Consider the following 16,271-nt stretch of genomic DNA (forward strand, 5'->3'; position numbering starts at 1 on the left):
TAAGGATATACATAATAAAATATTTAAAAAAAATTTTATCAAGATAAAAGACAGGGGTTTAGATCCAACTGCTTCAGAGATAAGATAGTAAACCCATGGAGTAATCAACATACCAAATAATTAAAAAATAAATTAAAACTTTCACCAAGGATTTAGAATCTCAAGGGTTTTTTTTTAAGTTCTTGTGATATGACAGAAATAATTCCCAAGGAGCATCTTGGTTTATATCTTTTATGTCCAATATACTTACACATAGGTTCGTTTTATTTCAGCTATAACTTCACTATATTATAAACATAATTCATTAAATATTATTCCAATTATCCTTATGCTAATTTGTTAATGATTTGAATGAGTTTCGAAACAAGTAATTTAAAGGGGCATTATTTGAGATTAGATAAATAGCCGTCAGATCTTGTTATAATAGATATTGTAAATAGAATATGCTGAAAATTTCAGTCAAATTGCTCCACTCTGAGCCGGGATGTTGGTGATTGAATTTAAGGATTAGCCTCAATCATCAGTACTAAAGTGGTCAGTAAAAAAACAAGTCTTGATTTTCCATTTCGACGTTAAATCATCCGTCATAAAATGTATTCAAATCCAGTAAATATCGCAGGCTAGTGATGATATCGAGAGTTGATTATGGTCCTGATAAGTTAATATCTAATTAATAATTTAGATAACATTTCAGGCCTAATGAAAGACCGGCAACAGGCAGATGTATCTCTTGCATAATGTATATTTAATATATATAGTTATCATTAATTCCTACAACAGTGTTAAATATTTCACTTATTGGTGTTCAATTCTAGAGAGATACAAATAATTTAATTTTAGATGACTTACAATAATTTGATTTCTGCTGATTTTTCTAAGTTTGCGTGTCTTTCATCACTTTCTTTAGCCATGAGAGTATTTCTAGTATTAGCTTCTGTTAAATCTAATCGTAATTTATCTCTTTCACCACTTACATTATCTAATTCAACTCTGAAAAACAACATGAATCATCAAACATTTACAATGAAATGATGTTTAATGTTTTACTTTTCTGCAACATGCCGAGGAACATTTTGTGCTCTTATTTTATTTCGATCTCAAACTGTCAATGGAACTGAAATGAAATGGGGTTTAATGCCCTACTGTTCTGCTAATGAAGACAGGCATACGCCATAAAGTGTGCTATGAGGAAAATTTGGCAAAGACAGAGGCGCAACAGCCTACATTTATATCAACTTCTAGCTGACAAGGGACCTGGGTTTATCGTATCATCTGAATGATTATACACTGTGCCTTTTCAGGACCTCTGATGGACTTTCTCGGCCAATGCAAGGATCAAACACGGGACCTCCTGGTAAGTGAGTCAAAGTTTTGCCCGCTGATGCACCATGGCTCCCCTAAGCGACATCACTGCACTGTTCAATCACAATATCAACACAAACTGGGTTATTTCAGGACTAACATATGGTTCAAATTATCTATTTACGTGTAGATGTCTTTAGCTGTGGGAGGAAACCGGAGGACTCAGAGAAAACCCATGAGGTTAGACAGGCGACCCTACACCTCATCACGTACATGCTGGGAATAGAAACCATGCCACTTGACTAAATGACAGATCTTATGATCTAATAAAACAAACTAGATCTTTCCCTCTTTTGGCAAGTATCAAAACGAACAAAGATATACTGCGCTGTTTACTACCAATATTAGCTATTTGTTTGGGTTGATAAAATTGTGTATAAATCGTGATCATACCTGAGATAAAATCGTGATCATATTAGCTATTTGTTTGGGTTGATAAAATTGTGTATAAATCGTGATCATACCTGAGATAAAATTGTGTATAAATCGTGATCATACCTGAGATGTTTGATTTCTTGTTGATAAGTAGCTAATGCTGCCTGATATAATATATCCTGATTATTGTTAGCTAATAATTCACGTTCTAAATCAAACGATAACTCAGCTAAATTTACTCTTGAATCAACTTCAAATCCTAGAGTCTGTAATTAAAATATTAGCACAAATGTACTTCTTTGCTCATTTGGTGAGCTCATCAGAAATAATACTAATCTCTTTAAAACACAGATCCTATTTCGTTTTATTATATTATACAATAAATTTCATAAAAATATCTAATATAAATGAAATGAAATTGGGTTTAACATCATACTCTTCTGCACCAGCAAAATTTTTAATAAGACTGTTAAGACGAATCTTGTCAGAAGGTCTGGCCCTGAGTTCACAAAGCATTTTTAGACTTAATCAATGTTTATGAGAAATATCTTTGATCCAGAAACATAGTTTCTTATTGATGTATTTGATACATTAAAACAACAAAAGTTTGAAAAGGGTTATACTTTAGATAACATAAGGTGAACAATTTTGAGTAAATTCATCTGAGAATGCTTTGTGAACTCAGGGTTGGTTTAATTTTAACTTATATAATACCTACCATAAGAATATCTAAACCTTGAGTGATACCAACTCTTTCCCACAAATCTATAATATCAGATGGTTTGGCTGATCTGTAATAAAATACATTCAAACCAACATTAAACAATAAAAATCAAGATGGATTGAAAAATTATAGATCAGCTTTTAGTAAGATATTTCAATTCACTCTTTAACAATAAATAAGGAAGATGATATAAGATACTTCAATTTCATTTCAATAATTTGCTTGTGCATAGGGTCTTCAGCAGTAGGAGGAAACCGGAGGACCAAGAGAGAATATCCACGAGGTTGGACAGATGACCCTACTACATATCACGTACATGTACAAGCAAGGAATCAAAACCGCGCACTTGACACAATGACAGACATTATGGTTGCAGGCACATTAGGATTTTTTTTCTCTGTGTGCAATGCTAAAGAGCTCCCTTACTGCTATCACATACATACCCTGTATTATCAGGATCAATAGCTGAAAACAGACCAGCTGCTCCACCATCAGCTATAAAAGATGGACCCATACTCTGATCATCCTTATTAAATGTTGCTGCTCTCCGTACTTTCGTCATGGATTGCGGTACTCGAGATATTGGACTTAGATGTTGTTCTTTGTGGTCGGACAAATGATGTAGAAATCCACGGATAAATTCGTTAAAACTGACCTTTCCATCCTGGTCACCATCAAGGTTAACAAATATGGCATGAATTTCCTAGGGGAAAAAAGAAAACATTTAAAACAAATGAAATTTCCTGCACCGACTGGGTTAATGAAGACGGTGTATGCATTTCAAAACGTGTATTGATAGATTCAATGTGTCGTATAATACTGCTGCGGTTTGACTCAGTGCCAGGTATGTTGTTGCTTGTGCATGAAACTCAAGTGAAAAAGGATCAGTTAAATATCTAGATGGTTCCCTGTTTTAAAGCAGTCAATACATATTTTAAGATTTTGTTTTTGTTCTTTTCAAAATGCTTGAATAGAGATAGCGGAAGATACATAGGCTGTGTGAAACAACTTTCCTAATGACCGACTTCTTCCATACAGAACCAAGTCATTTCGAGTCAATTTTATTTCAATAATTCGCTAGCAGTGGGAGGAAACCAGAGGACCCAGAAAAAAACAATGAGCTTGGACAGGCGATCTTACTCATTGTAACGTACAACCAGGGAATCGAAACCACGGCAGTTGACTCAATGACAAGACCTTATGATACAGTACATGTTAACCATTTGGCCACCAACCCCCTCTACCATTGTTTCATACAAGAGGTAATTATGGATTAAGATCAAATTAAAATTTGAAGTACATACCTCATCTGTCATGCCTTTCATACCAATATGATTACAGACACGACTTAACTCATCTAGAGTTAAATATCCATCCTTTCCTACTCCCAGTTCTGTCCATATTTCCTGTAATCTATCCATACCTAATTCACTTGTTGATACATCCAGGGGACCTATAAGAAAAACAAAATTTAAAAAAAAAATTATTAGGTGCATCATTTTGGAAATAAAAAACGGGGTTCAAAAGCTGTGTTAAATTTAATTGGAAATTTTCTGGGGTTTTCACATTATAAGTGATAATATAATTTGATATCATTTGAAATTTAAATAAAAGTTACAGATGCCCTCCCGCACACTCACACACACACACACAGCCCTCCCCAAAAAACATCCCTTGATCTTGATATGTTCTATTAGATATCACAATTATTAATCATTTACATTTGTCAATTCAATTGTATTCTTCCATGCGTAACAACAGCATGCATATATGTAATTAATAGATACAAACATTATCAAATTCTTCAAAACCAGACAAAACAATTACAAATGTACATGTATTTCACAAGCAAAATGTTAAATTACTTAATAAAACATGCAATTTAAAATTGGAATTCTAGGGTGTATATTTATCAGACTTCGCATCCACTGTCACCTACATGTAGGATGTCGCGGACAAAAATACTGGGGCCTTATTCGTGAATACATAAACTAAAACATTTTAAGAATGTATCCGTTTCATTGGCTAAGCATTAAGATCTGTAGTAGGATTTAAAATCTTAACCAATTAAAATTCTGAATCCTTAAAATAGTTTATTGTAAGATTTTGTTTATAAGGTCATAGAATTCTATGAATTATATATATTGTATGTTAATTGTTAATCAATATATACAAAATAATATGGATATGCCATAAAATCTACATTTATATAATGTTTTCAAGTCGTATTAAATCAAACATACACACTATATCATAAACTGACATGCTATTTTAAATTTCTGATATAATATACATTTTGTGTTTCGGATTATAGACATGACTACAGACCTTCAAAATTGAGGTAGCACGTCATTTCGGTCCAACATCATTTTGGACTCAACACAAACGTCGTTTTGGAGTCAGTTTGACGACTTTTCAAACTTACTTGGCGACTGACGACTTTTCTTGGACTCAGTTTCGGACTCAATAAAAGTTACCCGAGTCCGAAACGTCGCCTACTCGAGTTCGGAACGTCAAGGGCATATAGTTTTGAGTCCAAAATGACGCGGGATCAAAATGGCATGTAACCAAAATTAAGGAGCTAGTTAAGGGGATTTCAAATTTTACTAAATGTGTGCACCATTAAATACATGTAAACACATAAGATAATACTTTACTGTAACAAAACATCAATTAAGGCATGATTAATGCTGTTACAATATTTTCAAAAAAAAAAAACCAATGAAATGAAATAAACAGGGTTTAACATCCTATGTTTTGTACCGACTGGGCTATTGAAGATGGGCAACTCAGACAGTGGCGCTACCATCTACTCTTATTTCTAGTTCCAACTGTTAAGGGCTCTTTACATGTGCAAACAGGACCTTATTTTTTTGACCCATCCAAATAACTAGACACTGTCATTACTAGATTATTATCAAGTCAACTAATAAACAACTGAAAACTAACTTGCATAAATATATATATAATAAACCTATAAACTGATGTATGCAGTAAAACATGCAACTCTTTAACTATTAACTTACAAACATTATAAACAATAGATGGCTGACGACGTTTATATCTTGCACCTGTAGAGAAAAGCAGACATTATGACATCCAAAATCAACTGTGTTATCGATCAAGTGTCATCTGTAGTGTTTTAAGTCGGCAGACAAGCGGTGCTATTATAGTATATTCAGCGCATGGCCAGGGGTCTTTCCCCGAGGGAGGAAACCAGAGTACTGTAGCCAGTGTAATCCCACTAGGTTGAGTAGGCGCCCCTATCTCGAAAGCTAGACCACAAGCCAGTAGTAACTGGCTAGCTCGCCACACAGGCCATCCAAAACCCCTGTGGATCAAGTGTTCTGTTTCCAATTTCATATAGTCTAAAGCAATCTAATAAGAGAACTTTAGAATTCTATCTTGAATTTGGAAAAACACTCAATATATCCCCTCTGATGAAACTCCTAATATCCTGATACCAGTTCTTATATTCATACTATTTCAAATTTAAAAAGAAAATCTTTCATAGGTACCATTAGCTTGTTCTCTGACCAGTTAATGTCAAATGAATTGAATCACACAATAAAAACTACAGTAATATACTCTATTAAGAAGCCAAAGTAAAAATAAAACACCTTGAGAGGAAATCTGAAATTTAAACCAATGAATACACTGAACTCAAAATATCTAAATCCCTTTTAATCAAAAGAGAGTGTATGCTATTGGTTAATCCTCATTTTTTTCTACTTTCAGCCAATAGAAAGAGGTTTATCATATTTGGATTCTAATTGAAAAAGCATGTAGCTTGTTATGTAATAATGCCTCCCAGACTATCACCAGACAATTATGTGGCTATTAAGGTCAAATTAAGGATCAGCTAAGGTCACTGTGTAAACAATATCACCAATTAGCACCTGATCAGGTGTGAAACATTTTAAGGTTTCACAGTTTTAAAAAAACTCTCCTGGGAATCTGAAACCCAGCTTCCTAAAGTTATGTTATCTTTATATAGCCTAATAAAAAAATAAATGATATAACTAAAATGCAATATGTGACAAACTTTGAACTGGAATAATATTCACCAACAAAACAAGACAATGAAATAATCATTTAAAGAATAAAACCACCTAATTTTTAATGTATTTCAATTTATTTAAATTCTTGATTCTGATTATGACATTAAAAGTAATTTTTTAAAAATAAATTATCTTTAAAAATCTATTTTGAAATTTCTTTATTAACAGACATTCTTTAAATCCAAAATTTTACATGTGTTTTTTTTTTTGTTGTTGTTTAATGTCTCTACTTTTATCTTTAAAATTCTTAAACAAATAAATTTTGTTAAAAACTTTGTCTAGAATTTGTTTTTGTCACTGTCTAGGGCGTTTTCGGTGTTTACTTTTCATATTAGAAACACCCAGTCTTAACCTGTAACAATACACCAATCCACAGTCTATTATATAAATTTTAAAGAATGTCTCATAATTGTTGATACAGTTATATTTCATGGATGGATACCTATCAACTAACCTGTGAAAAAATAACACTACAATTTCTTTGTAGGATTAGGCCAAGCCAAAATTTTTTTTAGTTCTTGAAGTCTTCACAAACAATATTCTTTCTGTAATGTGTGAAATAGCTTTATTTAACGTCCGCTTCCACCAAGGTGATATCGCAGACAAAATTGGATTTAGAAAAAATCAGCCAAGTATTTTCTGTTGTTAAATGAATCATTTCCAGAAAAATGGAAAGCAAAATAGGTGTTACCAAAAAAACAAACATTCAAATTGGTGTGGCCTCAAAATTAATTTTGCATCTGAACACTTGAAACTGAAGTATACCACAATACAGGTATACTTACAGCAATTATATTTTTTCAAGACCTTGACATTATTTTTGTACATTTAAACATACATTATGCAAGAGCTAAATCTGCCTACTGCAGGTCATTCTTTAGACCTGAAATGTTATCTAAATTATTAATTAGACATGAACTTATCCAGACCATAATCAACTCTGGGTGCCATCGCCAGCCTGAGATATTTAGTGGAATGGAATACATTTTTTGAAAAATAATTAAACGTAAAATGGATAATCGAGACTTTGTTTTTTAATGTACCGACTTTAGTAATGATGATCGAGGCCAGTCTAAAATTCAAAATCTTATATCTTGGTTCAGGGTGGAACAATTAAACTGAAATATTCAGCATATTCTATTTACAAAAGGAATAATATTTTTTGAGGATTTTGATAATTTTTTTGTATTATTGAATACAAATGAAATCCTTAGTTTTATATGACATCTTACCCTTGTGAAATTCTTGCCAAGAATAACTTTCCAATGGCTATTTTCTGGTTTTATATTTGGTAAAGGTTAATCATCTCTGATTAAGTTTAATTGGTTGAGCGATACTAGTATAGAGTACAACACCAAGATAATCAGACTGTTGAACACCATCCAAGCTCAGCTGACATGACAAACTTCCATACAATCACAAGTCTATTAGACATCGGTACTACTCTCTATTCACCATTGATAGAAGATTTAGACAGAAGTCTGACAGGATAGATAGTTACAGAAAGCAAAAATTATTCTACAAGTTTGCAAAATTGTTTGAGAAACTTTTAGAATTTAGTTTTAAAATGCTTATGTCTTGATTGTTATATTATTGATTCTACTATTAAAACAGCCAAAGTCTATGCATCATGTTCATAAGCTAATATATGAGAGAGAGAGACAGAGAGAGAGAGAGAAATGGGGTTTAACATCCGACACAAACTAGGTCATTTCGGGACTAACATATAGTTTAATTTTATTTCAATAATTTGGTTGAACCTAAGGGTCTTTAGCAGTGGGAGGAAACCGGAGGACCCGGAGAAAACCCACGAGGTTCGACAGGCGACCCTACTCTTTGTCACGTACAACCGGAAATTCAAAACCATGGCAGTTGACTCAATGACAGGCCTTATGATACAGCGTGCGCATGTTAACCATTCGGCCATCCAACCCCCTTGAATATATGAACATTTATCTGTAATGTGAAAATTCCCTCCTAGAATATTGTTTTATAACAAGTCTGAGAGAATAATATTTGATGTCATATCAAAAATCGATATAATATTTGAATTGTTATAAAATGTATAGTCTCACCTTCGGATTCGAATGTTTCATCAGCACCATCATTATCACCAGTAGGAAATACACTGTACGTACGACTTCTCTCGAGTTTATCATCATCTCCCTATAATATATAAAACACATTCTAAACTAATTCATCAGATACATAATATATCTTGTACTTGACAATATCTTTTTCAGGATAGAAGATTTCCGTCTTCCTGAGTGTATCATAATAAGTACACTTTGTCACATTTTCAGTTAAGAAAACTTGCTGTATGTTCTCCAACTGGGAATTAGTTGGCATACGGTTTAAAGCAACTCTCCCACTTCCAACACTTGAAGGGGGTTTCAATTTTATTCAAAAGAAATAGTTGAAAGGAGTAATTATTTCAATAATTCGCTTGTGTGTAGGGATCTTTAGCAGTGGGAGGGTACCGGAGAAAACCTACAAGGTTAGAAAGGTGAACCTACTTTTTGTCACAACCAAGCTGCTAATCACAACCATGCCACTAGACTTAATGACAGAATGCACGATCAAAACAATTATGAGCCTGTCGATTATTATGTCTTCTAAAATAATTCCATTTTATAATGACATGTACGTACAATACTAAGAAGAGGAGAATATTGCCAAGAAATTAGCATTTACATACAGTCAGCATACGGTAATTAGCTAGTTAAAGCTAAATGGAATAATCAAACTGTCAAAGGAAACTTACTTTTTTCCTTGGCTTCCTGTACATTTGTAGTTTATGTTAAAATGATTTTTAGAACTTATCGTATTTCACAATATATCTATGATTCACATGTTTATAATATTAATGTGTGTCATTTTTCGAGAGACTATAGTACGCCTGTTGATTATGACAGAACACCTGTTGTCAATCAATATTTCAGTTTACCGTACAATCCCGCATAAAGCATTAATAAGTCTATTGAACATTCTATTTAATGTGAGTGGGTATTCTAGTGTGACACTATTCAAACATTGTTTTTAAATCATTTACGGTAAACTATTAGCATAAAATTTAAACTAGCATAATTTGCAAATGAAAATGAGAATTTAGAACATTCAGTGTAGTTATCTCCCTTTACTCAGTTATACAGATTAAGGAAAATAGCAAGTGACAATTAAAGCTGCCAATTCTCAGAGGTGGGAACAAGTCGTTGGACTTACGAGTCCAAGTCTCTGACTTTAGTAGGCCTACCAAGTCGAGTCTTTACAAAGCCTAAATCTCAATTAAGTTGGCAATTCATGGCGATCAATAAGGGAAGTTAGAGTTATGTCCCCTCACCACGACGTGTGTGCATTGTCGTGATATATATTTCAAGTCAAGTCAAAAGTTGGATCTTTGGTGCGACTCGGGTTCACACCTCTACCAATTCTATAAGTATCTTGTTTATCAATCAATATTCATTCCAGAGAATTTGATAAAGTTATCCCCCTTTGTGATTTAACACAAAAGGAATTTGATTCTTAATCGCATTTCGAATGATCAAGTTCATCAAGTGGGAAAAGTTTGCAAGAGGACAGCAGGTTGATTTAACACTTGATAATGATATACAAATGTAAGCAGGACCTTTATTTTGTTAATTCATCAGCCCACATTTCCATGTGAACGTATTATGTTGTTACCATGTCCGTCTGTCTGTTCACATTTTTTGTGGACACCCAAAGGTTACAATTTTTACCCGATTTTGCTGAAAATTAAAAGATATCTTTGTATCCCAAAGATCTTTGATGGGTTTGATTTTTGACACATATCAGACCATAACTTCTTGGATTAAAGCCCCTGATTGTATGAAAATTGTGTACATAGCTTGTGGTTACAATTTTTATCTGATTTGTTTAGAACTTAAAACATATTTTTATATCCAAAAGATATATGTGTTCAATTTTGGCACACATCGGACAGTAGCTTTCTGGATTATTGCCCATTACGGTAAAAAAATTGCAATATATAACTTGTGAGCCCGATCGAGGTTCCATTTGTTTTTAATTTTAATTAACGTTGAAATATATGTTCATTACATCACAATCACGGAACAAACCTTCCTATTAAAATGGGCCCTCTGCCTTTACACAAACTGTGGCAAAGCATGTACCGGTAATACATATACTAAGATTGTGAACCCCGTCCAATTTACTTAAAACTTACAATAGGATCAAGTTATTTTAGATGAGTTCCATTTTGATGCACATCAGACCACAATTACTTGGTGTATGGCCTGTGAAATATACGCAAAATGTGAAATATGTACATAGATTTTTTACCCTCTAAATTCCACAATTTTTGTCTGAGATGAAATTAACATAATTGTTAAGGATCAACAGGTCTCGGATGTGATTGATTGTGGTTGGCATTGGACAACAACTCCCTTGGTTATGGCCCCTATCATTTATGCAAAATGTCTAACAAATGTTGTAAGCTCCAGTGTGATGAATTGGGAACATGTGAGCATGAATCGTTATTTTGGGTGGTAATCACATACATATTAGACTATTCAGACATTTTACATAACAATTCATCATGAATTAATTTTGATTAATGGGAACTTAATTATCCTATACTATTCAAAAAAAGTAGGGGATATTTGATTTTTAAGTGTTATTAAAGTCACCTAATGAAACTGACGAAGAAACAAATGACAAAATGAAATGAAGTTCACATTCATCGATTTATTCCAAATGATCGTTAGACTAAGTAAGGCACAGACTGACCATTATAAGGGTAAAATGATACCCGGGGTCAAACAGCAAAGTTACCACAGCATCACAACCAAGTCAGTAACGGGTAAATCCTCCTCTGTTTGCCAAACAAGCATTGATCCGACGTGGCATACTCCTAATGAGACGTCTAAGGTCCTTTTGGTCCAGATTGTCCCATTCCTGTTGCAACGCAGCAGCAAGTTCTTGGACATTGGCAGGACGTTGTTGACGTTGACGTAACCTCTGTCCAAGCATGTCCCAGACATGCTCGATGGGGGAGAGGTCGGGACTCAGTGCTGGCCAAGGTAATGTGGTGATGTTCTGTTGTTGGAGGTAACCTGTAACGATCCTGGCCCTGTGACATCTTGCGTTGTCATCCTGGAAGATGAAACGGCGGCCATGACGTCGTGCGAACGGCACAACATGGACTGCCAAGATGTTGTCCCGGTAGTACTGGCCTGTAACACGCCCTGCAACAACATGTAAAGCCGTTCTTCCAGCAACAGTGATGCCTCCCCACACCATAACAGAACCACCCCCAAATCAATCATGTCTGAAGACGTTAACGTCTTGGAAGCGCTCGTTTCGACGACGCCACACCCTCCTACGTCTGTCCAAAAAATCAACAGTGAACCTTGACTCATCTGAAAACATCACATTGCTCCAGCGTCGATTATCCCAGTGTTGACGATCCCTACACCAACGACGTCTTGCCTGAATGTGATGATCTCTCAAACAAGGGATCACGCAGAACGTCGGGCGCAAAGGTGACCCGTATGCAGTCGATTCCGAATCGTCTGGCCACTCACTCTCACACCAGTGTCTGTTTGAAGACGAGCGCTGATCTGATTTGCTGTGATGACACGATTTCTCAAGGCCAAGGTACGGATAAATCGATCCTGGGCTTGAGTTGTCGCCCTTGGTCGACCTGAGCGTGGTCTGTCCTGTACAGATTGTGTATCACGGTATCTGGACCATAGCCTGCTTATGACAGACTGAGAAACATTCATCGTCCGCGCCACAACCGCCTGTGTTGTGCCGATCTGTAGCATGCTAAGGGCACGTAACCTTTCATTTTGGGTAAGCCGACGCATATCAAAATTTGTTTTCTGGTCACTAAAACAATTAAACTGATGTTTCCACCCTGGAATTCAATGCCACAATGACTAACATTCACAGTCAGAGTCGTGCAAATCTTGGGTTGGACCCCCATGATAATCCCAAGCATCACCTGCATTCCATGCGGTAGCTATTGGTGCGTTTGGGCGTCACATGTAACTGGAAATGTTTCTTCTGTTAGGTTCTATAGTGACTTTTTTCGTGGTCATTTGCATATTTTAGTATTATGCCCCCAAAATCAAATATCCCCTACTTTTTTTGAATAGTATATTTCCTACCAGGACCCTTTTTGCTCCGATTCTGACAAGTCTGTTTTAAAATGGATTAAGAACCCTATTGATTCGACGGTCACCGTCAGAAAAAAACCTATTGATAATCTGTATTCTGGAACCTTCCCCTCCAGAGCGAGACCCCAACCCACTCACTGCCTTGTGAATAGAGGCTATAGTTTTCAATCTTTTTATTTATCCAATTTGGTGTAAAGCATGAACTGCAGTTGATATACATTGCTCCAATCGTTCCATTATGGAGTTATCCCCCTTTTGCCAGTGTAAAGTATTGGGGTCATGAGAGGACAAAACAAATCGATAATCAGTGTTCTGCAATTTTTCACTTTAGAATTATGCTAACATGTACACAGAACCTCAGTTTTCAGTCCCATCCGTCCTACATCACTGACAAAGTAGAACCAGCCATTAAAATCCTGAGTAACTTTCGAGGCAGGCACTGGTATGGAAACCTGAATCTTATGTTTAGTGAACCAGAGCCTTACCTCGTAAACCACTGTGGCTCCACAACCAATGTAAAAAAAACAAACAATTGATTCTTTCGAAACTTTATGTCTTAAGTAATAAGTAATAGTGCCTTATTAACATCTTGACCAAAACCTTGCTGATTTTATATGATTACCCAGTACTTTCTGAAACAAACTCCTTCAAGAAAAACAAGCTATTGATTCTTCTGAAAATTAATGACTAAATAATTTGTCTGACTCTAGTCCAATACATAAATATTTAATTTTACATTCTCTTGAAGAAAAACATCAATACCGGCAGGTAACATATGTTCATATCACCGTAACATTTCGATATTTACTTTATCGTAAAAACTGCATGAAATAAAATTACAAAGCATACACTGTATGATATCTCAAGTTATGTGTAGTGACTTGTTCTGACATAAATATTTGAAATACACACCAGAATCAGAAAAACATACTCTAGTTGTCCGATTCGTATCTGTAATGAATGTTAAAAATTTAAAGATTCTGTTAGTGTGCCTGATAGCATTATGTGTAACGCTGTTTATACGATGGATGGTTGTCTTGGATACCAAAAATATTCACATGTTAAAAAAGTCTGATTTCATAGGTTCATTTAAACCTATGTTAAAAAAGTCTGATTTCATAGGTTCATTTAAACAAGACAGCCTTAAAGACAAACATGTAACGCATGCAGGAAGAAATCTAGTACAACAATGCCATTCTGAACGACAGAACTTTGTTTTTATAAAAGTTATGAAATGTGCAACCGAGAGTTTAGGACCAATGTTCCGGAAATTTGGATATGATAGAAACTTAACCTATGTGCTTCCAGTGGAACACATGATTTGGATCGGTTGGCCGTTTCCACTGAATGAGTATGACTACAGACCTTCACGGAAGCCATACAATATATTAATAGAACATTCTATATACAATAAAACCACATTCCGAAATTTAATGCCAAATAACTCCATTTACATTTCTAGCCTCCGGGAACCATTCGTTCGATTCAAATCTGCGTTTAACTGTTTTAATCTGGTGAATCTGTGCCACATGACTAATAAGACTGACCCCATACCAGAATATCTAAATCTGGTTAAAAACGTACCAAATTATAACTGCACAGGCATCTTTACTGACTGGAGACCACATTGCCCGAAAGTTAGTTTCTCGCAGACGCATAATGAGATGTCACATACTCTTGGGATGCCATTGGGTTTTCCTCCTGGTCGACCAAATATTGAGAATGATCTTCCAGCTGTACTGGATTATATTCAAAAGCTAGACAACGATTTTCATTTAATTATGATAGTTGAGTATTTCCACGAATCTTTAATTCTATTAAAAAGACTAATGTGCTGGACGTTCAAAGATATATTTTATATCAAACGCCACGTGGCAAACTATCCATACAAAAAAATAAAACCCCAAAAAGCAGATGTGGAATTTTACCAAAAATGGAATCGCATCGAGTATCTCCTGTACGATCATTTTAATAAAACATTGTGGAATAAAATTTCTAAAGAATCTGACGATTTTTTTGATGAGGTGGTGGCATTTATCAAATTTCAAGAAGAAGGAGAGAAATATTGTTTGTGGAAGGAATACAAAAAGAAAGGAGATGATATCCATTATTTCGAGGAAACAATATGGAGTCCCAGTTTTAATATAACAGCCGTCGATTGCCATCTCTTGTTAACAGACATGTTAAAACATCTTAAAGACGTTTACGACATTCACGAGAGACCTCATCATCATCAACAGCCTGATCTCAAAACCTGTCATCTAGAGTTTTAGATACCTACATTTTTGCTTAGTTGTTAAAAGTTGCAAGTGATTGGATAAAATAAATTTCAGAATCGCACTGAATAATTTAACGTTGTCGTTTACAATACACGATAAACTGACCCTTATATGTAGATATACAGGTCACAGTTATATGGAATACAATTACTGCTTATTATTGAGCGATGCTTCGAAGGGGGTTCTCTTGTCTTCATCATTGCTAATTAGCATAAATGTTTTAGAGTGAGGTTCTTAATACTGCAGCCCGAATAGTAACAAGGGACACATAAGTTTGATCACATCCAGAATGTGCTGGCTTCTTTACATTGGTTACCTGCTGAGGCGCGAGTCAAATACAAAATACTAACATTAGTGTATAAATGTCGCAATAATGCAGCTCCTCAATACTTATCTGAACTCTTATATGACTACAACCCTATTAGATCACTTCGCTCTCAAAATAAACAGTCACTAGTTGTTCCAAGATATAATTTGAAGTCATATGGGTATAGGTCTTTCAGTTCAGCTGGTCCTAGATTATGAAAAGAACTTCCACAACAGATCAAGAATCAACAAACTTTTAATCAATTTAAATCCGCACTAAAGACTTTCCTGTTTCAACAGTTTTACCAGTAGAGCCATTACAAAAAGCGTTTTGAGCATGTGTCAACATGGAGAAGACGCTATATAAAACTTCATTATTATTATTATTATTATTATCTATAACTTGTTTTGATGAACGACCAGACATCTTCCTTAGCGTTAGTCTTTTAGTGTGAGACCTAAGACTGATCAACTAACAGATTATCCTTAGTATAGTATTGGTCAAAATGGGGGTTCTGTTAATGAACATATATTGCAAATTATCCTCACCACCACCCACCACCCCCTCCCTTGATTTCAACAGTCCTAATTCATATTTATCTCGCAACATGTCAAATTTCAGAGTAATGATATTTCTTACAGACTAATGAAATTATTGCCGGATAAGTTCACTAGACAATCAAGCACTTAAAGTCTATTTCAAACCCTGAGATGAGTTGTCATATATTATTTAAATAGGTTATATGGTAGAATAACTGACAATGATTAATATAATGAAGGAAAATGTGTCAATTTATTGACTGTTAACACCTATGGTAATAACCATTATTTGTTTAAAGATGTATTCCCACTAAGTATTTATTGGGTAGTTATAGGTTTAAAGATGTATTCCCACTAAGTATTTATCAGTTATAGGTTTAAAGATGTATTCCCACTAAGTATTTATCAGTTAATTATAGGTTTAAAGATGTATTCCCACTATGTATTTATTGGGTAGTTATAG

At 34.7% G+C, this 16,271-nt stretch overlaps 2 protein-coding genes across 2 annotated transcripts in view; one reads left to right on the forward strand and one right to left on the reverse strand.

Annotated features, from left to right (window-relative positions):
* LOC126820414 (ninein) overlaps positions 1 to 9,328 on the reverse strand; it is a 39,531-nt gene extending 30,203 nt beyond the window's left edge. Inside the window, exons 1-8 of the mRNA XM_050548335.2 lie at positions 9,287 to 9,328; positions 8,598 to 8,688; positions 3,766 to 3,914; positions 2,905 to 3,164; positions 2,456 to 2,528; positions 1,861 to 2,003; positions 850 to 990; positions 251 to 283 (exon numbers count right to left, since the gene is read on the reverse strand). Coding sequence (XP_050404292.1) covers positions 251 to 283; positions 850 to 990; positions 1,861 to 2,003; positions 2,456 to 2,528; positions 2,905 to 3,164; positions 3,766 to 3,914; positions 8,598 to 8,688; positions 9,287 to 9,310 — 914 coding nt within the window. The 5' untranslated portion in view covers positions 9,311 to 9,328. The remainder of the gene's footprint in view (positions 1 to 250; positions 284 to 849; positions 991 to 1,860; positions 2,004 to 2,455; positions 2,529 to 2,904; positions 3,165 to 3,765; positions 3,915 to 8,597; positions 8,689 to 9,286) is intronic.
* Positions 9,329 to 13,827: 4,499 nt separating this feature from the next.
* Positions 13,828 to 14,956, forward strand: LOC130012907 (galactose-3-O-sulfotransferase 3-like). Its single transcript, XM_056101034.1, has one exon. It carries the CDS (start codon positions 13,913 to 13,915, stop codon positions 14,954 to 14,956), a length of 1,044 nt encoding a protein of 347 aa, XP_055957009.1. The 5' UTR covers positions 13,828 to 13,912.
* Positions 14,957 to 16,271: the final 1,315 nt, after the last annotated feature.

This window comes from Patella vulgata, chromosome 5 (genome assembly GCF_932274485.2).
Source record: "Patella vulgata chromosome 5, xgPatVulg1.2, whole genome shotgun sequence".
In the NCBI taxonomy this organism is placed as follows: domain Eukaryota; kingdom Metazoa; phylum Mollusca; class Gastropoda; family Patellidae; genus Patella; species Patella vulgata.